At 30.7% G+C, this 21,630-nt stretch overlaps 5 protein-coding genes and 2 long non-coding RNA genes across 8 annotated transcripts in view; 3 read left to right on the top strand and 4 right to left on the bottom strand.

Annotated features, from left to right (window-relative positions):
* Positions 1-4,318, bottom strand: part of mgl (low-density lipoprotein receptor-related protein megalin) — a 54,473-nt gene extending 50,155 nt beyond the window's left edge. Inside the window, exon 1 of the mRNA XM_015327669.2 lies at positions 2,801-4,318. Within this exon, the coding sequence (XP_015183155.2) occupies positions 2,801-3,032 (232 nt within the window). The 5' untranslated portion in view covers positions 3,033-4,318. The remainder of the gene's footprint in view (positions 1-2,800) is intronic.
* Positions 4,319-8,053: 3,735 nt separating this feature from the next.
* LOC107070006 (uncharacterized) lies at positions 8,054-9,736 on the bottom strand. 2 transcript variants are annotated; one of them, XR_001476195.2, is made up of 3 exons: positions 9,412-9,736; positions 9,121-9,277; positions 8,054-9,003 (listed from the first exon to the last, which is right to left on the bottom strand). It is a non-coding gene; the product is annotated as an uncharacterized LOC107070006 (long non-coding RNA). The 2 variants fall into 2 exon arrangements; XR_016178826.1 differs by having other exon boundaries at positions 9,513-9,713.
* A 319-nt stretch (positions 9,737-10,055) lies between these two features.
* On the top strand, positions 10,056-13,120 carry COX6B (Cytochrome c oxidase subunit 6B). Its single transcript, XM_015327709.2, has 3 exons — positions 10,056-10,190; positions 12,590-12,676; positions 12,805-13,120. The coding sequence occupies exons 2-3, from the start codon at positions 12,612-12,614 to the stop codon at positions 12,971-12,973; spliced, it is 234 nt and encodes a 77-aa protein (XP_015183195.1). The 5' UTR covers positions 10,056-10,190; positions 12,590-12,611; the 3' UTR covers positions 12,974-13,120.
* LOC149030422 (uncharacterized) lies at positions 10,094-12,675 on the top strand. Its single transcript, XM_015327708.2, has 2 exons — positions 10,094-10,190; positions 11,060-12,675. The coding sequence occupies exon 2, from the start codon at positions 11,111-11,113 to the stop codon at positions 11,918-11,920; it is 810 nt and encodes a 269-aa protein (XP_015183194.1). The 5' UTR covers positions 10,094-10,190; positions 11,060-11,110; the 3' UTR covers positions 11,921-12,675.
* A 27-nt stretch (positions 13,121-13,147) lies between the features above and the next one.
* Positions 13,148-14,100, bottom strand: LOC107069965 (uncharacterized). The gene is made up of 3 exons (XR_001476191.2): positions 13,990-14,100; positions 13,515-13,542; positions 13,148-13,289 (listed from the first exon to the last, which is right to left on the bottom strand). It is a non-coding gene; the product is annotated as an uncharacterized LOC107069965 (long non-coding RNA).
* LOC107069963 (U6 snRNA phosphodiesterase 1) lies at positions 13,549-15,210 on the top strand. Its single transcript, XM_015327711.2, has 4 exons — positions 13,549-13,895; positions 13,979-14,121; positions 14,469-14,800; positions 14,876-15,210. The coding sequence occupies exons 1-4, from the start codon at positions 13,780-13,782 to the stop codon at positions 15,077-15,079; spliced, it is 795 nt and encodes a 264-aa protein (XP_015183197.2). The 5' UTR covers positions 13,549-13,779; the 3' UTR covers positions 15,080-15,210.
* A 60-nt stretch (positions 15,211-15,270) lies between these two features.
* On the bottom strand, positions 15,271-20,466 carry LOC107069962 (tonsoku-like protein). Its single transcript, XM_015327710.2, is given in 7 exon segments — positions 15,271-16,226; positions 16,331-17,944; positions 17,947-18,396; positions 18,509-18,924; positions 19,013-19,181; positions 19,260-19,517; positions 19,599-20,466. Coding segments are annotated over 7 exon segments (3,873 nt in total). The 5' UTR covers positions 19,612-20,466; the 3' UTR covers positions 15,271-15,273.
* Positions 20,467-21,630: the final 1,164 nt, after the last annotated feature.

Here is a 21,630-nt window from a genome sequence, read left to right as displayed (position 1 = left end):
CGACATTACGTCATAACATTACTAGTCATAATTGTTATCTAAATTATTTATTTAATAATTTATACAATTATTTTATTGAATAATATTACAATAAATTAAATAATAAATGATATTTAAATTTAATAATTGTATTTATTTCAAAAAAAAAAATAAATAAAACCCTACTCGTGTGTGGTACACTCGTATACAAAAATAAACTTTTCTTATAAAAAGAAAAACAGTATCAATCCAAAGATCCTTGATCACTTTTCAAAAGCAATCTAATGAACTTTCTTCTTAAATAATTTACACAAACATCTTACCCCCCAACCCTCAACCCCAACCCCCAGATATAAAATAAATAAAATTATTTATTTTTATAGTTGAACATTAGCAACAACAACAACAACAACAACAAAAACAACAACAACAACTTGGAACGTTGATATTATGAACGTTATTACCCCCCCAACCCCAATCCCAACCCCCAGGTACAAAATAAATAAAATTATTTATTTTTATAATTGAAAATTAGCAACAAAAAAAACTTGCAACGTTGATATTATGAACGTTAACGTTTGATACGTCGTCTAAAAGGCGTCGATGGAAAGAATTCTCGTGAAAACCGGTTTCACGTTAGTCCTGTCTTCGTTGTCGACGTTGGTCGTCGTCGTCGTCGTCGTCGATGAAGAAACTCAGCAACTTTAGTATAACTCCGATTATGATCTTTCTTGTCTATCCAAAAAGAGTTGTAGTCTCTCTCTCTCTCTTTCTCTCTCTCTCTCTCTGTCTGTCTCTTTTTCTCTCATTGTTTTACTTACATTTGTTGTCTTTCTCTATCACTTAAAATAAGAAGAAGAAGAAACCACGTGCCACGCGTACTGTGTTCTACACCCATGTACATGTGTGTACATGTGTGTGTGTGTGTGTGTGTTGTTCACAACGTGAATCGCAATTGAAAATTATTTTACTGTATTACATTGGTAGTATATCTCTTTTAAATTTTTTCATTGAATTATTCAACTCGTATATCATTGTTCGTAGAAAATAAATTTACAAAAACCAAAAAAAAAATAATAATAATAATAATACGAAGAAAAAAAGAGAGAGAGAGAGAGAGAGAAAAAAATCGATGTAATTTAAATGAGAATTTACGAACGTTTCGTGTATGATTTTGTCTTTCTTTCTTTATACAAATGATAAATATACTTCATACGTATAATAATAATAATAATAATGATAAAAAAAGTGAGAATAAAAAAAAACCGTAGAAGAAATAATTGCATATCTCGTGAGTTTCATTTCGATTCATTCAAAGTCCCTTATCAAGAAGAATTATTATTGGTTCTAATGATACCAGCAAGATGAAAATAGCAAATATGCTGATTTTATACGTTTTGAATCGTACTCTTCTTCTTTCTTCTTTCTTCTTTATTCTTTCTTCTTCTTCTTCTAACAGCATGTATTTATATCGATGAACTTGAGTTGTTTCGTGAAATATATTGAAAAAAAGAAAAACATATAAGAAATAAACAAACTCGATGAGCGATATAAAATGACGACGAGTGGTGTTTATCAAACGAATAAAAATATTTGATCGAAACATGTGCCCCCTTTGAACGACGATATATATATATATATATACACAAATATAAATATTTTTATGTCAATTAAAATTTAATTAAAAAAAAAACAGACGTGTGTAGATCACACACGGTAGAGAAATGAAACCTTCAATGCATACCAAGCTATCGAAATAATTGAATTGTAATACAGTGCCATCTATTGAAAGAATTTTACAGAATCTTAGATAATCTCTAAATAAAAATCTTTCAATTAGTAATAAAAAAATAATAAAATAATATAATAAAAATTGTGCTATGTGCTAAGTTGGAAAAAATCACGTGAAATAAAATCAATTTCATTTAAGATAAATTGAGTCATTTCGAAATTATTAGTGGACAAACATATTGTGACAACTGAATTTTTATATATATATATATAGAAAGTTGATTAATTAATTAATTAATTAATTAATTAATTAATAAAATTCAATATATATTATTTAATTTTATATATTTTTGTTTCTTAGAGGTTTTCACGGTTTTCTTCCGTTTCACGTTCTTTCGTTTCACGATTTTTCAAATCACCCTGATTATTCTAAAGAAGTTTTCACTTCAAAAAAAAAACAAAAACAAACAAAATTGTTCTTGCAAATGTAATCTCAACGACGACGACAATTATTACACAACTACGTATAAATGTATGGCATGCATGCACGTATATATATATATATATATAATCCGAAGGATTAAAAATTAAAAAAAAATAAAGTGTAGAGTCAAGTAAAAAAGATTAAAAGGGACGAGATTCTTTCAAAAAAAAAAAAAGATAAAGGAAAAAGGGAATATCCTATCTAAAAGAAATTTATATCGTGAGAATAGTTTTACGAGTTGGAATATTTGGAATATCTTCCTTCCATCCCTTTGGTCAAGGGGGAAGATTAAAAAAAAAAAGGAAAAAAGGAACTCGAAAAACTACTTTTAAACCATTTACACCTTTTTCCATTTGAAATCCTGAATAAGATAAAAGTGTGTGTATCTAAAAAAAGGGGAGAAGAGGAAATAAACCAACCAACCAACCAACCAACCAACCAACCAACCAATCGTCTAACGGTTGTAACAGGGTATCTTGGATGGGAAGATAAAAAAAAAGGTGCAGGAAAATTGAAAACTGTGCAAGAAGATGGTAACCTTGTAAGGTGTCGTTGACCTATTATAAACAAAAAAAATAATATATATAAAAAAAAAAAATGACTTACCGGGTCTGATGGCTTGAACATTGTTGTTGGCAACGGATAAAAAGCTCAGTAGTAGGACGAAAGCGTGAAAAAGTATGATGGTGGTAGTATTGGTGGTCCGATTGAGCCGTAAAGTTCTTTGGGGTCTATAGTCCGTAGTAGTAGTAGTAGTAGTAGCACATCCGGAAGCAGCACGTTCACCACCAGAAAAGACGGTGCGCGGCCGCCGTGGCACCGGCGCAGCCACCGCCATCGCACACCTCCGTGTCGTCCTCGTTTTTCCTCACCGCACACTCTCCTCGAACACACAGAGACAACGGCGACGACGACGACGACGACGACGACGACGATGAACGATGAACGACGAACGACCGACCCCGACACGAATGAGCAGCACCCCACTTTTCCTTTCCCCGTTTGAATAAAGAAAGAAAATTCCGATCGAGGGATGAAACGAAGCAAAACGAAATAAAACGAACTAACGAGAGAGAAAGAAAACGGGGATGGTTGGTGGAATAATATATTATTGGTGAAAAAAAAATGTTCACGCGACTCGAAAAAAGAATCCCCCAAAAAAAAAAAAAAAGAAATCAGAGGAATAAAATATGAACGTAAATTTTGTTCTATGTCACACACACACCCCACGCGCGCGCTCACGCGTATATGCGTACCTGCCTGTGTGCGTATATATATATATATTTTGTTTTCTCCGCTTCAGCCACGAGTTTTCCCGAAAATGTACGATGACGAACGAGCACTATAATGCCGGTATATATGTAATATATTTTACGATTCAAAAAGTAGTCTTTGATTAATACTACAAAAAAAAACTGTCTTTATTTGTCACTGACGTTGTTGCTTGGTGCTACCCTACCAAACGGCAGGTATCTACCTGCTGCTGCTGCTTCTGCTTCTACTGTTGAATACGTCGTTGACCGCTCTTCTCGACAAGGATAGGACTTCAGGTAGGGGGGGGGAGGTTAGGAGGGAAAATAGGGAAAATAAGCGTAAGGGTGGGAAAGAACAAAAAAAAAATAAAAAGACAAGGAGGAGGAGGAGGAGGAGGAGAAAGAACGAGACACGCGCGACACAATAGAGAAAAGAGAAAAAGAGAGAGAGAAATTGTGTTTGATGATCGTCCGAGCGAGCCGTCAATTCATGGCTCGTACTTACGAAGTTAACCCGGTCGCGGACAAGAAGCGACTGACTGCTCGTACTAGCCGGCAAACTAACATGGTGACACCGCGCAGCGGCAGGTTGGCCCCGAACCTAGCTACCACCGTCGACCAATCATCGCGCTCCAAAGCCAAAGCGGCTCCGCACCCTCGATGATGATCGGTCGACGATCGACGCGCCGATCGGATATCTTCGCCGATTCTTCTACTATACATACATACATACATACACGCGTGCACGGTAGCGTGCGCGCGCGCGCATACGCTACCTACACCTATCCGAACTCATCTATGCTTCTCCGCTTTCCATCCTATACATTACGACCTGTTAAATATTTTTTTTTGTCCCTTTTTTTTTTTTTCTTCTTGTTTAACATCCAGTCTTCTCTACCCCCCCCCCCTCCCCAACCCTTCCCCCCTCTCCCTCTTTCTTCCTTCCTTCCGTTTATCGACATATATTCGAATTATTTCATTTTATCTCCCTTTTTCTTTTTTTTTTTTTTTTATCTGCAAATAAATCAAATAAACAATATGTGAGAAATTGATCCTATGGAATTTGTTAATTATTGTAAATCATTTTACTTACACATTTGTAACACCCACATTCCAAACGTTATCTCATCCCCTATTACACAAATGTCATCAGCACCTAATAAACTTGCAGATCGACTACAGTGAGAACTTTGCATACATTTGTTGTTACTAATATATATATATATATATATCGACGTTGAAAAAAAATATACAATGAGAAAAAGTATGGTAATAAAATAGGTTGAGTTAAGGTAGGTTTTCCCTACAGTTCACAGGTGTAGGGTGTACCTGTTCCTATTTATATACCTGCTTCTTCTTCTTCTTCTTCATACTCGACCATTTCTTTTCAAACGAGTTGGAAATTTATACGTTTCTTTTTCTTCTTCTTCATTTTTTTTTTTTTTGAAAAGAATCTTAAAGAAAAAAAAATATAATCATGTTCATTTGTGTTTACTTATTGTTCATGTTATTTTCAATATTAAATCAAATTAAACAGCATGAAGGATGATTAATTACATTTAACGAATATTTAAAATGCAAATTGATATTGACTTTATTAACAATGCCATTCGTTGTTGTTATTATATTTCTATATACGATCTTTAATCGTTCGACTAACGCCATTGTAATAGCTTTGAAATGAAAGATAAGACCAGACAATCGATGAACGACCACAACACGTTAACTTTTCATAAATTCATATCACGTTCTTCTTATCCACTTGGCAACTTTAATAAAAAAAAATAAAAAAACGCCCATAATATTGTTGTTTATTATGCACATGTTGTGTTCCATCTCATTTTGGTTTACAACAAATATACATATTTCAATCATAAATGCAACGATTCTTTAATATTTACTCGAAAAGATAATATACTTGAGATATAATTATTTTATTTATTAAAGAAGAAGAAGAAGAAGAAGAAGAAGATGAAGATGAAGATGAAGAAAAAGAAGAAGTAATCAAATGTAATTAATCATAATTGGTAAAATGATAATATTTCGTACGTAATTGGTCCATTAAATTTCCGAACATTGAAAGATTTTCTTTACATAATCTAATAAAGAGAATACGCGATATCTCTGATGAAAGCCTTTTGCATTTAACTATCACATGCATGAACTATAACATATACACTTATACATATACATCTCACCACCAGCACGACGACGACGACGACTACGACGACGACGACGACAACGATGATGATGCTTTTAATGACGGGAAGGACAAATTGAAAAAGTGACGGGGGCGGGATGAAAAAGAAGAAGAAGAAGGAAGAAATAGAAGAAGAAGAAGAAGAAGAAGAAGAGCTTCTCGGAGAGTTACGTCGGACGGAATTTTCCAAATCTACGTGGTACGTGCGGAAAAGCGTATTCACGAGATTTAAAGTGCCACGGAAATGACACTCTTTGATATAGGTATACTACACACGTGACACTTTAATAAAACCGAATTCAATGAACATTTCTTTTTCTTCTTCTTCTTCTTAGATTCAAAGCAAATTCCTACATCAATTCCCCCCCTTTTCCAATTCACTCTTCTTCACGAGAGGTAAAAAAAAAAAAAAAAAATAGAAAAATCTGTTCCAGTTTTTCCAAATCGAAAGAAAAGAATTCGTATCGTTACTCGAATCAGACATCAACTTCGATATCTGGGTTATATTCCATTTGCATTTGCATTTGCATTTCTTTTCTTTCCTTTGCATCTCCTCTTCATCAATACATGAAGTTACATCTTTAGAATTGTGTAAGTTTTGTCTATCATGTGTCTAGATTACACGTTGTTGTTCTTTTGCTCATCTTGCGTATCCGAACCAAGTGTTTGTGGTACAAATGAAGACCTAAAAAAAAAAAAAAACAGATACAAGTAGAAATGGTGAATAAGGAAATTAGAAAATGTTTTCAACATACACAGATACAGACACAGACACGCAGGAATAGAACGACAAAAAAATTAAATGAGAGAGGAACAGAGAAAGAAAGAAAGAAAGAAAGAAAGAAAGAAAAAAAATGGAGAGAAAGGAGAAAGGTTTCTTGTGAAAATTAGTTCCGTCGACGTAAGACCGTAACATCCTTTGAATCGTTTCGTGGCTTCTATACCGTGTGACAGATGACGAGTTAAACGCTACCCGAGGAAGCCTTATATCAGACAATATCTATCTATGTAATGAATGTATATATATATGTATGTGTGTGTGTCTGCGTTTATATGGGGAGGGGGGTAGGGGGGTAGGGAATGAAAGGACGAAAAAGAGAGAGAAATCCGGATGCCACGGTGGCTTCGCTTGCATTTCTCTCGTCGGCGCCTTCTTCACGGTACCGCGACATCGCAAGAGACAATAGGAAAGGTCGTGGAGTCCTCTGGCATTTCGTTGGATCTAATAGATATGTTCTAGCTCACGTTCCTATGTATATACATAGATATATATATATATATATACACATACATTGAGAAAGAAAGAAAGAGAGAGAGAGAGAGAGAGAGAGATGTAAATACTCGATAAGAAACGAAAGAATACATTCAAACACAGAAGAATGAAAGAAGAAGAAGAAGAAGAAAAAAACCATTGCAAAGATCAAATGATGGATCCAAATGGCAAACTGATGAAAATTAATGGGAACCTCGATTGGCCTATTACTATTCCTACGAGTTTGCTTATTTTAAATGATAATCCATCGAAATCTTGTATAAATACGTAATAAATTAATCAGTCAAAATTATTAAAATACAAAGATAATTATGCAACAACACAATAACAAAAAAAGAAAGAAGGATGCATAGATTTCTAGCAAAAGAAAAATAAAAAAAAAAATTAAAAAATAGAAGTGTGACATATGCGCGCGAGCGCATGTACGTACGTACGCATGCACGCACCTGTGTCTCTACTAGTCGCGTGGCATGCATACGTGTATCTGTTTATATGTGTGTATGTATGCAACGACACGAAATGAAAATAAAAAAATATATATATATATAAAAAAAAGGAGAGGGCGAGAACGTGTGCGCCGGCGAAGGTGCGCGCGCGGATCGTTGGAGGGAGAACGAGAAAGAGATGGTACTTTGTTATTTTGCTCATGTGCAAGCGGAGAACCCGGCAAGTTGTGTGCGCGCTCGTGTTCCTTCCATCGTTCGCCATTTGAATTGGGTGTGGGATTGTATGCGTGTATATGAGCATTTATATATGTCTCTTTATATACGTGTATATGTGTATGTGTATATGTGTGTGTGTATGAACGGCCGCCTGGCACGGCCAGGTACCAAATGCCGCAAGGTCATGACTCGAGCATACACACATAAACGATACGATGCTGCGCCCGCACAGCTCTCTCTCTCTCTCTCTCTATCTCTCTTTCTCTCTCTCTTTCTTTCTTTCTTTCATTCTTTCATTCTGTCCTTTTCTAATGCTTAATCTATCTATCTATCTATCTATCTTTCTCTTTCTCTCTTTTATTCCACCGATCTCCATGGAGAACCAATCTCGGGGTCCTCCTCTTACACCAGAAGAGAGTACACCTATGAGAGGGCAACCCATGGAAGGGGAAGAGGAATTACACACGTATATTTACTAAATCTTTGAATGATCGACGCAAGCCTCGAGATTCCGTATATTTAGGTCTCGAAAAGTGCAAGGTATTATACATGTATACGATTTCCAAATCGTACACAATATAAGCAAAGTACAGAGATGATGATGATGATGATGATGATGATAAAAACTTGACGTAAAATGTATTCGTAAAAATACAAATTCATATAGATCCTTGTCTACTTTTTCTTTCTTTTAGTTAAAATAATATTTTGGATATTAAAAATCATTGAAATCTCGTACGTGATCTGTAAATATAATTGAAACATTGAATATATATGAAGTATAAGTAGATTGTTTGAAATAAATTAATAGAAAAATATTCAATGAGACTAGGGATTGACCGTAGAAGCGCTTCATTCAAAAATGTCAAGGATCCAAATTCCGTTATGCGGCCTCGCGTAGAAATATTATACGTCATAGTAACAGTCTGAACTGATAGATTGATAATTGTCACATTAATATTGTTTAAAAATAATCATTTATTCGAATTTGTTATTGTTCTTCTTCTTCTTCTTCTTCCTCTTCTTCTTCTTTTTGTTCTCCATTTTTTGTTCACCATTTTTCTTCTCCATTTTTGTCCTCCATTTTTCCTTGATATATCTAATTGAAAGTGTCGCATATATTCATTGCATTTACGTACGTACGTGCGAAAAAAGGCAAAACGAAATCAGATTCACCGGGAATGTTCGAAGCACGTATTGTTTTTTTTTTTTTTTTTATTTCGTGTCTCTTGGTTCGCTTTAAAAAGAGACGAGTGCTTGCTTGTTTGCTGACGTCGTCAGAGCAGAGAGTGGTACCGAATGGTACCTTTACATTCTCACGGTGGGTAATCTCTTTGCTGTTTCCTACGAGATTGCACGACGCTCGCAAGAAAAGGTTTTACAAGTTTCTAAACACTATTTTATCATCTTTGTAATCAAATCTAAATGTAAAAGAGAAAAAGAGGAATAATGTAATGATTTTTTTTTTCTTTTTCAAATTTCAAAAATTCAAAATCATCTACAATGACAAATGAAAAAATGTCGTACTGTTAACTTACGTGTATATATAAATATTGTTACAAATAAATAATCAAATATTGCGTTAATTAATACGTAATACTCATTTTATCCTGTCTAAATTCTAAGTCATGGAGAAAAAAGGTTGACTGATTCATACACACACATTCATAATTATGTTTGTGTGAACGAAAGTCCCTGTTAAATGACAATTACATTTTTAATTCATTTTAAATATCATTGAAATTAGGAACAGGAAATTGTATATGCTAAATATGTTTCAATTATATAAAAAGAAAGAGAAAGAGAGAGATTTTTGAACGTAACTTTACCTGCATTTATAAAATATTTCATTGCAATGAGAAAACTATAGTTTAGATGAAATATCAAAAAGGATAGGTTAACGAGCATTATCCAATGAGTTTCCTCTTACCTATCACTCCATCTTCTAATAATGAACAATTATTATTTATCGCAACGTATCGTTTAATCGAATGCATCTTAATGAAATATATTTTGTGCATATATAAGTCGATGATTTGCAATTTATAAAAATAACGTTCGATTACAATTTTTGCTATTACTACTATGTTATAAGAAACATTAAAATATTACGAAAGGGTTAGTTACCAGAAAACTCGTTTCTCATTGGTTAGATTTGAAAATTTGTTAAGGAATTTACCTAGACTCATTTTGATTGGTTAACTTTTTCTTTGATGCACTCTGATAGCTATTCGTTACGTAATTTTAAATATTGCACGCTCATTCGTTGAATTATATTTTTAAACTCACTCTGATTGGTTAGCTTTTTCTCTGATGCAATTTGGTACCGTTATAGGTCATTCCAAATCTTAGACGTTCATTGGTTGGATCACTTACTTGAATTCACTCTGATTGGTCAGATTATTCTATGATGTATTTTGGTACCGTTATAGGTCATTCCAAACCTTAGACGCTCATTGGTTGAATATATTTGATAATAGTAGTGCATTGAAAATTACACTTAAATATATTCCCAGGGAAGCAAAGTCTCTCGATGTGCACATGATGTAACGAATCTTCTGGTATACGCTTAGTAGCCATTTTGTTTTCGACGGAAGGGCTGATCAAGGTATTGCATTAAAGATAATTTGTGTTATTTTAGAACATTATAACGATCGATAGTATTAGTGAAAAGATTTAAAAAAAAACTCACGGATAGTTAACTGCAATTGTTAATATTTCAATTGTCAAATAATGACTCGTGATATATGCAATTGCAGATATATCAAAAAGAACTGCTCTGTACGATTAAATACTTTCCAATCGATCCAAATTTTATTTTTAATGTTCTTCGATAATGGATGATAATATCTGTAAAACATTATTATTCATTCACATTAATTTTCTCTACTTGTCAATGATTACGTTGTATATCAATCATAAAAGTCATTTCTAAAAGAATTTCTGTTATAAACATATTTTTATCATATTTTTTTTTGTTTTTCAAAGTAATCAATTTAAATTTTAAATACCCATATATTATAAGTTCTTATCAATTGAATGAACATTCTTTTAATAATACTTCAAATAAGATTTAATATTAAATCAATTTCTTTGAATAGTAAGTAACACTTAATAAATATAAATGTATTACCATTCATAGAAATAATAATTTTCACTATATATATATCTATCTATATATATATATATTAGTATTAAATAACGGATGATATTATATCATGATATATGATGTATATATGAATATATCATGATAGATATATAAAAAAAAGAAAAGAAAAGGTTAAAATAAGAATGACAGAGATGTTAAAACATATAAAAAAAAAAAAAAAAAAAAAAAAAAGTACATATAGTATATATTCTCTCGCTCAAAGTCTGCTTGTCTCTTGCAAATGTGTATTTAGAGCCAGTCTCATATAAAAAGGCGTGGTGAATTGGTATAGGCTGTTTACTTATAGAAGGCAGTTTCTATCCTTATAGGTATCCAACTGTCCATACACCCTGGTCAGTGAGGTATTTGAGCTCTTCACCATGGATTCAAAACGGCATGAATGCAGCGCCAGGTCGCAAACAGAATCACCACCTACACCGCCTTCACCTCCCCTGTATAGTACAGGTTATCCAACGCATGACAACTACAAAAGCAGAACAACACGTCGTTCACCTTCTCCTACCGACTACAGGGGCAGTAAATCTTCTCGGAATGAATCGCCACCGGATAGACGAAGACGTAAAAGGAGTACGTCTAGAAGTTCTCCAATTCGATCTCACAGACGGTCACGTTCAAGTGACAGAGACAAAGATCGAGATAGAGACAGGGACAGGTCAAGAAAATATTCACGTAGAGATAGATCAAGATCGAGATCTAGGGGAAGATCTCGTTCAAGGGACAGACGACGTAGTCGTAGCAGAAACAGAAGTAGAGACAGACATAGATACAGGGATAGTCGTAGACATCATAGAGCACCGTCTTATGAATCAGATGCTTTTGAAGATCATTCTGATACGGTTGCGGCACAACAACAACCACCACCACAACCGAATGCTTTTAAAAATGATGGAAGTTTTATGGAGATGTTTAAAAAAATGCAAGAACAAATGCAACCAACGCAACAACCAACAACATCGGTTCTCGAAGAGAAACCCGTAATACCGCCACCATTGATGGTTGGTAAAAGGAGAGGTGGAAGAATTCTTAAAACTGGAATGGTCGCAAAGCCAAAGACTGAGCCAACTACTGAACAACCGAAGGATGCGTGGTCCCTTTATATGGCAGAAGTGAAAAAGTATCGTGAAGTTTGTTGTCAGGAAGAGGATAATACCAGACCATTGGTCAAATAATTTATTTTCTTTCTTCTTCTTCTTCTTCTTCTTCTTCTTTGTCGTCAAATTATTCCTGTAACAAATGTGCTGTGAATGGACATTAGTTCTTTTTTTTCTTCTTTTTTTAATTTTAATTTTTATTGTATTTTATTATTATTATTTTTTTTTTTTTTTATAATAACAATACGAAACAGTAGTCCAATCTATACTCACACTTGTGAATAATTTACATAGAAAATATTCGTATAATTTTTAAAGGTACAAAATGTCATTTTTAATTGAATCTATTGTTTAATATAAATGTTTATCTAAATAATTATACGTCATTTGAAACAACTCGTTGTATATGAAAAGCTTTTTGTAGAACAAAAAGAATTCATTATTTAAAAAAAAAAAAGTCATTTCTATACAATATGCATGAAAGAGAGAAAGAGAGAGAGAGAGAGAGACTATACTACGTATAAAGGAAACAAAAAATAATAATAAAAGAAATGAAAGAAATTGTGATAGTGATATTAGGTGAAGGCAAGAGACAATATGGCCTAGAGCGAGGGATTGTATACAAAGCTATTAATGTAGCAAAAAGGGTGAATGATGAAAAGAGGGGTGATGATGACACATGTAATATTTACATGAGAAAAAAAAACATTCAAATAGAAATTAAGTAACTTATGTAACTTGTTAAAGAGTATTCTAAACTGCTGCCATCATGTCAAAAGTAGAGTGGACGACTGCCCCATTCGATCCAAGGTTCCCAAATCAAAATCAAACAAGGTATGACCTCTTTGTTTGTTTTTCTTTTTTCTTTTTTTTTTTTGAATATATGATTGACATTAAAAATAAAATATATATATTATTATTATTATTATTATTATTATAATGATTTTAATGAATATGTATAGATACTGCTACCAAAGTTACTTGGACTTTCATCGGTGTTCCAAAAAGCACAGCGCAGAACATGAACCTTGTCAGTACTTCAAAAAACTCTACACTTCAATGTGCCCAAATGAATGGGTTGAAAAGTGGGATACACAAGTAGAAGAAGGCACATTTGCTGGAAATATTTAGAAAAGATTGTTATCCATAAATTGTTCCTTCCCCTCTTTTAGTAAATTATTTGCCAATAACAGGATATTAAGAAATCATTTTCTCCTGTTTGTAAAAAAAAAAAAATAATAATAATGATTAATTATTAAAAATGAAAATATAAATGTCTATTAATGTGCGTAGATTTTGTTAATACCTTTAAAAAAAAAAAAACCCCTCCTTTTAATCTTATTTGACAATTATTATTTTCTCTTTTTTTCTTTTCTTCATTTAATTTACAGTACATTTGATTTGCATAAAGATACTACCACATGGAGCAGACAAACCAGCATAAAACCTGTCAGTGAAATAAAAAGAAATAGAACGTGAGAGGTTAATGTAGTCTCTCTCTAACTTACGCTGAACGGCGCATGCGCATTAGTCTGCTAGTAGGGTATCGTATACGTACGTGTACGATAAGCACAAGTCTAATGCGCATGCGCCTGTACCGCATTAGTTAGAGAGAGACAACATCAACCTTTCGTTTTTTACTGCTATATCATGCAAAGACATTTCCACTTACACAACCGCCTATGATTTGTCTCCTCTATCTGTAAATAAATTTCAAAAATGTATTATTATAATTTCTAAATATAAAAATCATTTTATTTTGATACGTTGATTATACTTGCTATTATGATTTAATAATAATAAATGTATATTATAAAAAAAACATTACGTTGTCATACGTTGTCAATAAAAATGGCTGACGTTACTGTTGCATCTATCAAACAATATTCTATTTAATACAATAACAGTTTAATTAAAAAAAATAAAATACGACAAATATGTCTAATAGTTTGAGTGCAATTAATGACAATTATTTATCTGATTCATCAAACGAAGATGATGATGATGAAGAAGAAGAAAAAGAAAAAGAAGAACCGAGTAAAACTGGTCTAACGTAATTCGACATTTATTGGTTAGAAAATTTGAATTATTTAAAAATTCAAATAAACAAAATGTAATATTATTTTTTTTAAATAGTTTATCCGTACCTGAAAGTATTCTGTCGTGGAAAGGTGTTCCTCATCATGAAGAAAAAATTGATAATCCGTCAGAACATAATGGAAGAATTAGAAGTTTCAAACATGAACGTGGCAATTGGTCAACGTTGATTTACATTAATTGTAATTGATAGAAATTTTTGCGGGGAAAAATTGTCAAATGTAAAACAGGGATGGCAAATAAGTGGGACACATGTGCTAACCTTGACCTTGAGAGTGATGATGATGATTACTCGTTGCATATATGCAAAAGTGCGTGTGATTAATCAAATTTCATTTCAAGGGACAAGTCATTCAATGCAATCATAAATACAAGGTTAATAAGATTATAATTTTGGTACGTAGATCAAATCTTATTTGCCATCACCTAATGTAAAATATAAAATGAAATATTAACAAATCAAATTACAATATGAAAGTTTACATATAGTGCTCAAGTATCACAATTTATAAATAATTATTCATTTCAGATACAGCAACGGATGCTATGCTGTCTTGGATAAAATCGATAGAAACTTTATTACCAAAAGAAAGTAATATATTATTAGATCAATTTCATCTTAGTCTTACTCGAACGTTGGTACTTAAATATCACTGGATCGAATCATTTGTTAAAAGTTTGAAAGAATTATGTTCAATGTTAGTAAAATTTCATATCGAGTTTATGGATGTTCAAGTATATTGCAATGAAGAAAGAACTCGTACATTTCTTGCAATTAATTGTTCAAATACTACGTTAAATTATATAATTAATCTTATCAATAATATGCTTGCTGAATATCAGTTACCACCTTATTATGAGGTAAGGTTTAATATTGTTATATCGTTGATTACATGTATAAAATTTGCTGTTACAATAATTTTGTATGTTTTACAGGATCCTTCAAATCATATAAGCATCTTTTGGTGGATAGGTGATAAAGAAGATTGTCTGAATAAAATTCTACCTTCGATCAAATCTAATTTTGATGAATTTTATGTTAATAATACCGAAGATAATTATGTATACGTTGACGAGTTACATTGTAAAATAGGAAACAAACTTTATACATTTCCATTAAAATTAAATGATCATAGATAACTACCTCATTAATATATAAACGAGTGTAATTCAAAATGTAAAACAGAAAAGAAGCTTTTTTTTTAAAAACATGTAAAAAATATAAATATTAATTGTAACTTAATAACAATAATAATAATAATAATAATGTACATATGCATAGTTAAATTTACAATCCATTAGAAACTGTATTTATACCATTTTTCATATTTTAACTACGTTGGTTTAAAAATAGTAAGATTGTGGGGTAATTTATGTACAATGCCTCTTCCTTCCCATAAAATTAACCAAGACTGACATATATCGGATATCATGTTAACAATTAATGTACAAACTTCAGGATTCTTTATAGTTATATTTGAATCAGGTGGTTCTGTAATAGTTTTACATCCACTAACATCTATATGTGTTAACGTGGGTCTACGATTCAACAACATATGTACAGATACTGAAGAAATCTTTGAATTACCATTGAATATTATTTTAGTTAAATTTGGTGCTTGTTGAAGTATAATTTTAACATCATTGTCAATAATATCGCAACAGGATAATTCAAGTGATTCTAATGTAATGAAAGACGACATTTTGGAATTTTTGATAACATCCGTGATAAATGAATTTCGCGTTGGATGCAATGTATTTGACAAATTTAAATGTACCAATTGTCTTTGTAAAAAATGACAATCAATGTTATCTCCGTTTAAAAAGTTCCACGATAAATCCAAATTAACGAGATTGTTACTTTCAATGGTAAATTTAAAATGATCTAATTCGCAATGTCGTAAATTCAACGTTTGTAAATTTTTCAATGGTACAATCAATTTATGAAGTATTTCTTCGGAATTAGGTCCCAATGGATTATAACTAAAATCCAATACTCTCAATTGTACTGGTAACTTGTTCAACTTTAATAAACAATTATAATCGATGTCGCATCGTTGCAAATATAATTCTTGCAAAAGTGATAAATTTTCTAAACAATTGGACAAAATGTTACCACTGTTGAGAAATATTCCACCAGATAAATACAGTACTTGTAAATTTTTCTGATATTCCAAAGCTTTGAGCAAAGGTTCAAGTTCCATTTCTTTACTTTCGTCTGATTTCAGACGAAATACCGAAGTATTGTCACACGATTTAAGACATTTTATCGTTGTCTCTTCTGGCACTAAAAAAAAAAAAAATATATATATATATATATATATCAAATATTTTTTATAGTACAATTTTACAATTATTAACAATAAAAATAATTAATTTTGTAAATATTACCTAATTGAATGGTCCTGCAAATGGTTTTATACCTCTCCACGATAGATGGTATTTCTATTTTAATGATATCACATTTGAAATATTTAACATTTTCATTATCTTTTAAAATATGTATCACATTATCCGAACAAACTGTACCACCATCCATTGTCTTTAAAACCAACTCCACTATACATCCAGTTTCATCATTGAATTTTTTCTTTGTATCCTCTAAAATGTTTTTTAATATTTCCTTCTTATCTTGATCGAGTAGAATTAATTTTAAATGAAAAATTTTATTCTTTACAGAAATTTGTAGATTAGTTGACATTGTATTACTTGATTGAGACGTGTTATCAAAACTATTCAAACAAATTGGTGAAGGAGTACGAGATATTGAATTTTTCGTAAAACCAGTAGAAAATAGAGATATTTGTTTATTCTTCTTTTTTCTAAATTGTTTAGGAGAGTTAGGAAGAGGACTAGTTGTTTTACTTGCATTACTATTATCACTGTCTATTAATTCAATATTATCATTTTCTATTTCTTCTTCTTCTTCTTCTTCCTCCTCGTCATCTGAATGAATTTTTGCTCGTTTTGAATATATATTATCTGTCTCCTCGTCATCTATATTGAAATTATTTGATTTTCTCTTATTAGTTACATTGTAACTATCATTTAAACATTTCTTTTTAGAACTAATGCCCATGTCATCTTCTAACCAGTCGTCAACTAAATCTTCTTTGGTATCAACAAAAGGATTAGATATTTTACTTTTATCCTTAGAATTAGTGATAGGTCTTATCAAACTACCTCTGTGTTTTAAACTAGCTATCGTTCTTTTATAATCCTCACCAGCAGATATTTTTTTCACAGTTTCTACTTCCTCGTTATCTGTTTCAACACTTATTAATTTATTATAATCAATTTTCGTAGTGGGAGATGGTTTTTTCGTATTTTTTATGCTAACTGGAATCAATGGTAATAATTTGTGATACATAGTCTCGTATTCTGTTAATAAACTTTCTGATAAATCACCAGCACGTTGTTTCCAATTTTCTAAACAATCCAACACCGTATCTCCATCTTTAGTTTTAAGAATAACATTTGCACCATATTTCATTAACAAATTCATCATAGCTAAATTGCCACATGATGCTGCATCGTGTAAAGGTGTAATACCACCGCACAATGATCCACCTGGATCATTAACTTTAGCTCCATTTTTAAGTAACAATTCAGCTATTTCTATATAATCGTGATTAGCAGCTTCATGAAGAGGTGTCCAACCACAGTGATCTCTTACGTTAGTTGGATGTCCCGCTTCTAAAAATTTTTCCACACTTGCTATATTACCTTTGATACAAGCAACGTGAAGTTGTGTTTCTCCTTTCTCATTTCTCCTTACTGCGAGACCACGTTTAAAACGTCGTTTAGTTGTTCCAATATTTTCTTTAGATTTTATTTCATTTTCCACATCTGACAAATCTTCCAAACAAATATCTCCACCGATGTTTATACTTTCTACTTCATTTTCGCTTTCTTCATCATCATCATCATCATCATCATCTATAAGATGATTCGTCAAAGCATTCAATTTATCTTGAATTATTTTTGTAGTATCTTTATCTTCAATTTTTTCAAATAATGTAAAAAATTTTTCAACACGGATATTTGAAGTTTATTATCATTGGATTGTTCCACCGTGGACAATGCTAATTGAAAAGATTTTTTAATATCATCATCGGATGATGATTTAGTTGCTATTTGTAAGTCGGCTAAGAAGAGTGCAGATCTACAAATTTCACGTGGATCATTACAAAGTTCAAGTTCTTTAACAGCATATTGCAATGCTTCATCGTAACGATCAACATCTCGCAAAGTTTGTGCCAAACTTGTTAAAGCTGCACCTATTTTTTCACTTCCAATATCTTCAGCACATTTTAACATCTCTCGATAATAAACAATCGCTTTTTCAAACGAATTTACAACTATTGCAGCATCTCCTAATGTTTCATACAATTTTAATTTAACAGATATATCATCTTCGATAATTACATTTTCTTCGTTTCTACATATTGTTACCACTACGTCAAAAACAAAATAATATATTTCTATTAAAACAAATATTGCTTCTTACAACAACACCACATTTACAATTAAATAAAAACAAATATATTATGTATAAAAAAAGCTTACCAATCCTTAAATATTTCTCAACTTGTTCATTAATGTTATCTGGTAATCCCTTGGTTAAATATAAAGAGACTAATATTTTACGTGAATCAATCCATTTTCCATTTTTCAATAACAATTCTATTTTGGTAAGACGTGCTACAGCTTTTAACGATATATTATTTACATCCGCAGCAGCGTCAAGATGTTGCAATACTAATTCAGTGTTTCCTTGATTTTCATAAATAGTAGCTAAAGCAATATTGATTCTATGTAAATCTTCATCTAATTTATGTTTTTTACATAATGCAGCTGCCTTTTCTATAAGATCTATTGCTTGTTCAGGTTCTTTCTGAGCTTCTAGTACCAAGCCTAGATTTAAGAGTAATCTTGTACGCATTGTCATCATTTCTTCTAATTTAATATTTGTATTTTCTAATCTGTAAATAGATATACACACACATCAAGTTACATACTACTCACATATATACATAGTTAAACATTAAAAATGTATGAAACATTTCTTACTCATTACAAAGATAAATACTCCTCGTATATGCTTTCTTAGCATCAACTAAAACATCTCTTTTTTTATCTGATTCTTCAGGTAATGTATCAGCAAAACAAAAATATGTTCTTCCTAGTGTAGCAAATGCACGCTGTTCTTCCAACAAATTCTTCACCTTTTTGGCACCCTCTGTTCTAACATATAAATTATATTAATTAGTCACAGTCATATCAAACAATTAATTATTAATATATGTAATATACAAACCAAGATATTCATTGAGATGTATCAGTGCATCTTCATAATTACCAAGACCAGTGTAAGTTTCACCAATCATTCTATGTGCAACTGCAGTATTCAACTCATCGTTTAAAATTTGACAAACTTCTAATTGTTGTTGATATTCTTTTAATGCATCTTCTAATTTTCCAGTTTGATAATACAAATCACCAAGTTCTTTGATAATTTCAGCCAACTGTTGTAAATTTCCATCGCGTTTGACACGTTGTTTTCTTTTTATCAGTCCTGATATTAATTAAGAAAATATTTATTAAAATAATACATTTTTGTTATTGTTATTATCATTAGAATAAAGACAATACTTACTATCTTCTTCCATGTTGCATTAAAACTATCTGTCAATAATAAAAGTTAAATACCATCATACATAACCTTACATTTGAACCACGTTTTAATACACACACACTGTTTTATATGCACAACACACTATTTTAATATATTTTTATGTTATAATATTAATTAATTAAATTTTGATAATGTTTTCTTATTAATATTATTAAAAAGATGAAATAATTTGATGTTAATTTAAGTAGAATAAATGTAACCAAACGTAAGAGTGATTGAATTGAACAAGTTGTTTTTTTTTTAAAATACGCGCGAAATTTGAATTGACATCTTATCCACCATTTGTTCGCAATGAATAATAATTCGACGAAATAATTATATATTACATTTTCTTTTTCTTAATAATGATCTATTTAATATATATTGTTAATTTAAGTAGAATAAATGTAACCAAACGTAAGAGTGATTGAATTGAACAAGTTGTTTTTTTATAAAATACGCGCGAAATTTGAATTGACATCTTATTCACCATTTGTTCGCAATGAATAATAATTCGACGAAATAATTATATATTACGTTTTTTTTTTCTTAATAATGGTTTATGTAATATATATGTTGGTAAATGAGAAAAAGTGTGAAGAAAAAACACATGTCTGTTATTTTTTTTCCTTTTTCCTTTTTTTTTTTTCGTACGATATACACATCGACTCTTTTGGCAACTTTATTCTTTCGCATTATCGAAACTTCACACACAGGCATATCTTTATGGTTGTAATATTTATATACACGTACATACACATACAATATATCACGATAAGAAATAAAAAACGTTCTAAAAGTTATAAATAAATAATTAAAAAAATAATAATAATAAGAAAATAAGAAACGTAGAACAAACTGAAGAAAAGTCCTGTTCTCTTTTTTTTATAGTCTTCATTGTCCTTGTCATTTCTAGACGATAATTGTTCCATAATTAATGAATTAATTAATTTATATATATATATAAATATTTTATATTAATGATAATTAATATAACATTCACTCTTGTATTTTGAATTATGTGTAATTTCAATTCTTTTATTTGATATTTTTTGTCTTTCCACTTGACCAGCACTGTTTTCAGCTAATTTATTATAATTAGTTTTCAATTATAATAATAATCAACAATCTTTCATTTATTATTATATAATTTCTTTGTAATTAACATTAACAAATTGATGAAAATAACGTAGCAGTCAGTTAAAATCTAAAATGAAACATATTTCCTCATTTATCTTACGATTGTAATTAATTTAAACATGGCGGCGGTACTCGATTATTTCGCGCGTCTTTTGAATTTGCCATTATAACATTAAATATCATCAGGCTTATTTGAAAAAGGTATTGTCTTAAAATAATCAAAATTATAATGATTCATGCATTATGTATTACAGACTAGGCAAAAATAATGATTTCAAATTTCGAAATAATGACACATAGAGTTCGACGTTCCTTAAATTTCAATAGTTTTAACAACGCGAGTCATTATACTTATTGTTTTATTTCTTTTTCAATGAATATAATATAATACCACGTAACTCTAAATATAAGCAGAATATTTGAAATACATTTTAAGCGTAAGGATTATTATTCGTGAGTTACTTTGACGAATACTTTATTTGTTATATTAATAATATATTTAACGTCATAATTTGATAAAATTTTTTCTTCTTCCATTTTGTTTCTTTTTGATTTTTTTTTTTTTTAAATAATAATAAATTCGATTAAGATAGAAATATATTTTTAATATAAAAAGATTCTTTCAATCATTGATGATAAAAAAAAAAAAAAGAAAAAATTCAACAAAAACAATTTGTCAAATATATTAATAAATAACAATTTTTTTTTCAATGGTAAAATATTTGTCAAAAAAGATAACGATAATTAATAAACGAATTGAATCAATGAAATAATATTCTTTGTAAACAAATCATTTTTTTTTTTTTTTTTTTAAATAAAAAATAATGGGATTATCAATCTGTACAATTATTGTGTTGTTGTTGTTTTTCTCTCT

This window comes from Polistes dominula, unplaced genomic scaffold, assembly GCF_049000335.1.
Source record: "Polistes dominula isolate Pdom_NZ unplaced genomic scaffold, Pdom_raw_medaka contig_37, whole genome shotgun sequence".
Classification (NCBI taxonomy): domain Eukaryota; kingdom Metazoa; phylum Arthropoda; class Insecta; order Hymenoptera; family Vespidae; genus Polistes; species Polistes dominula.
This window is presented reverse-complemented; position numbering and strand designations above follow the sequence as displayed.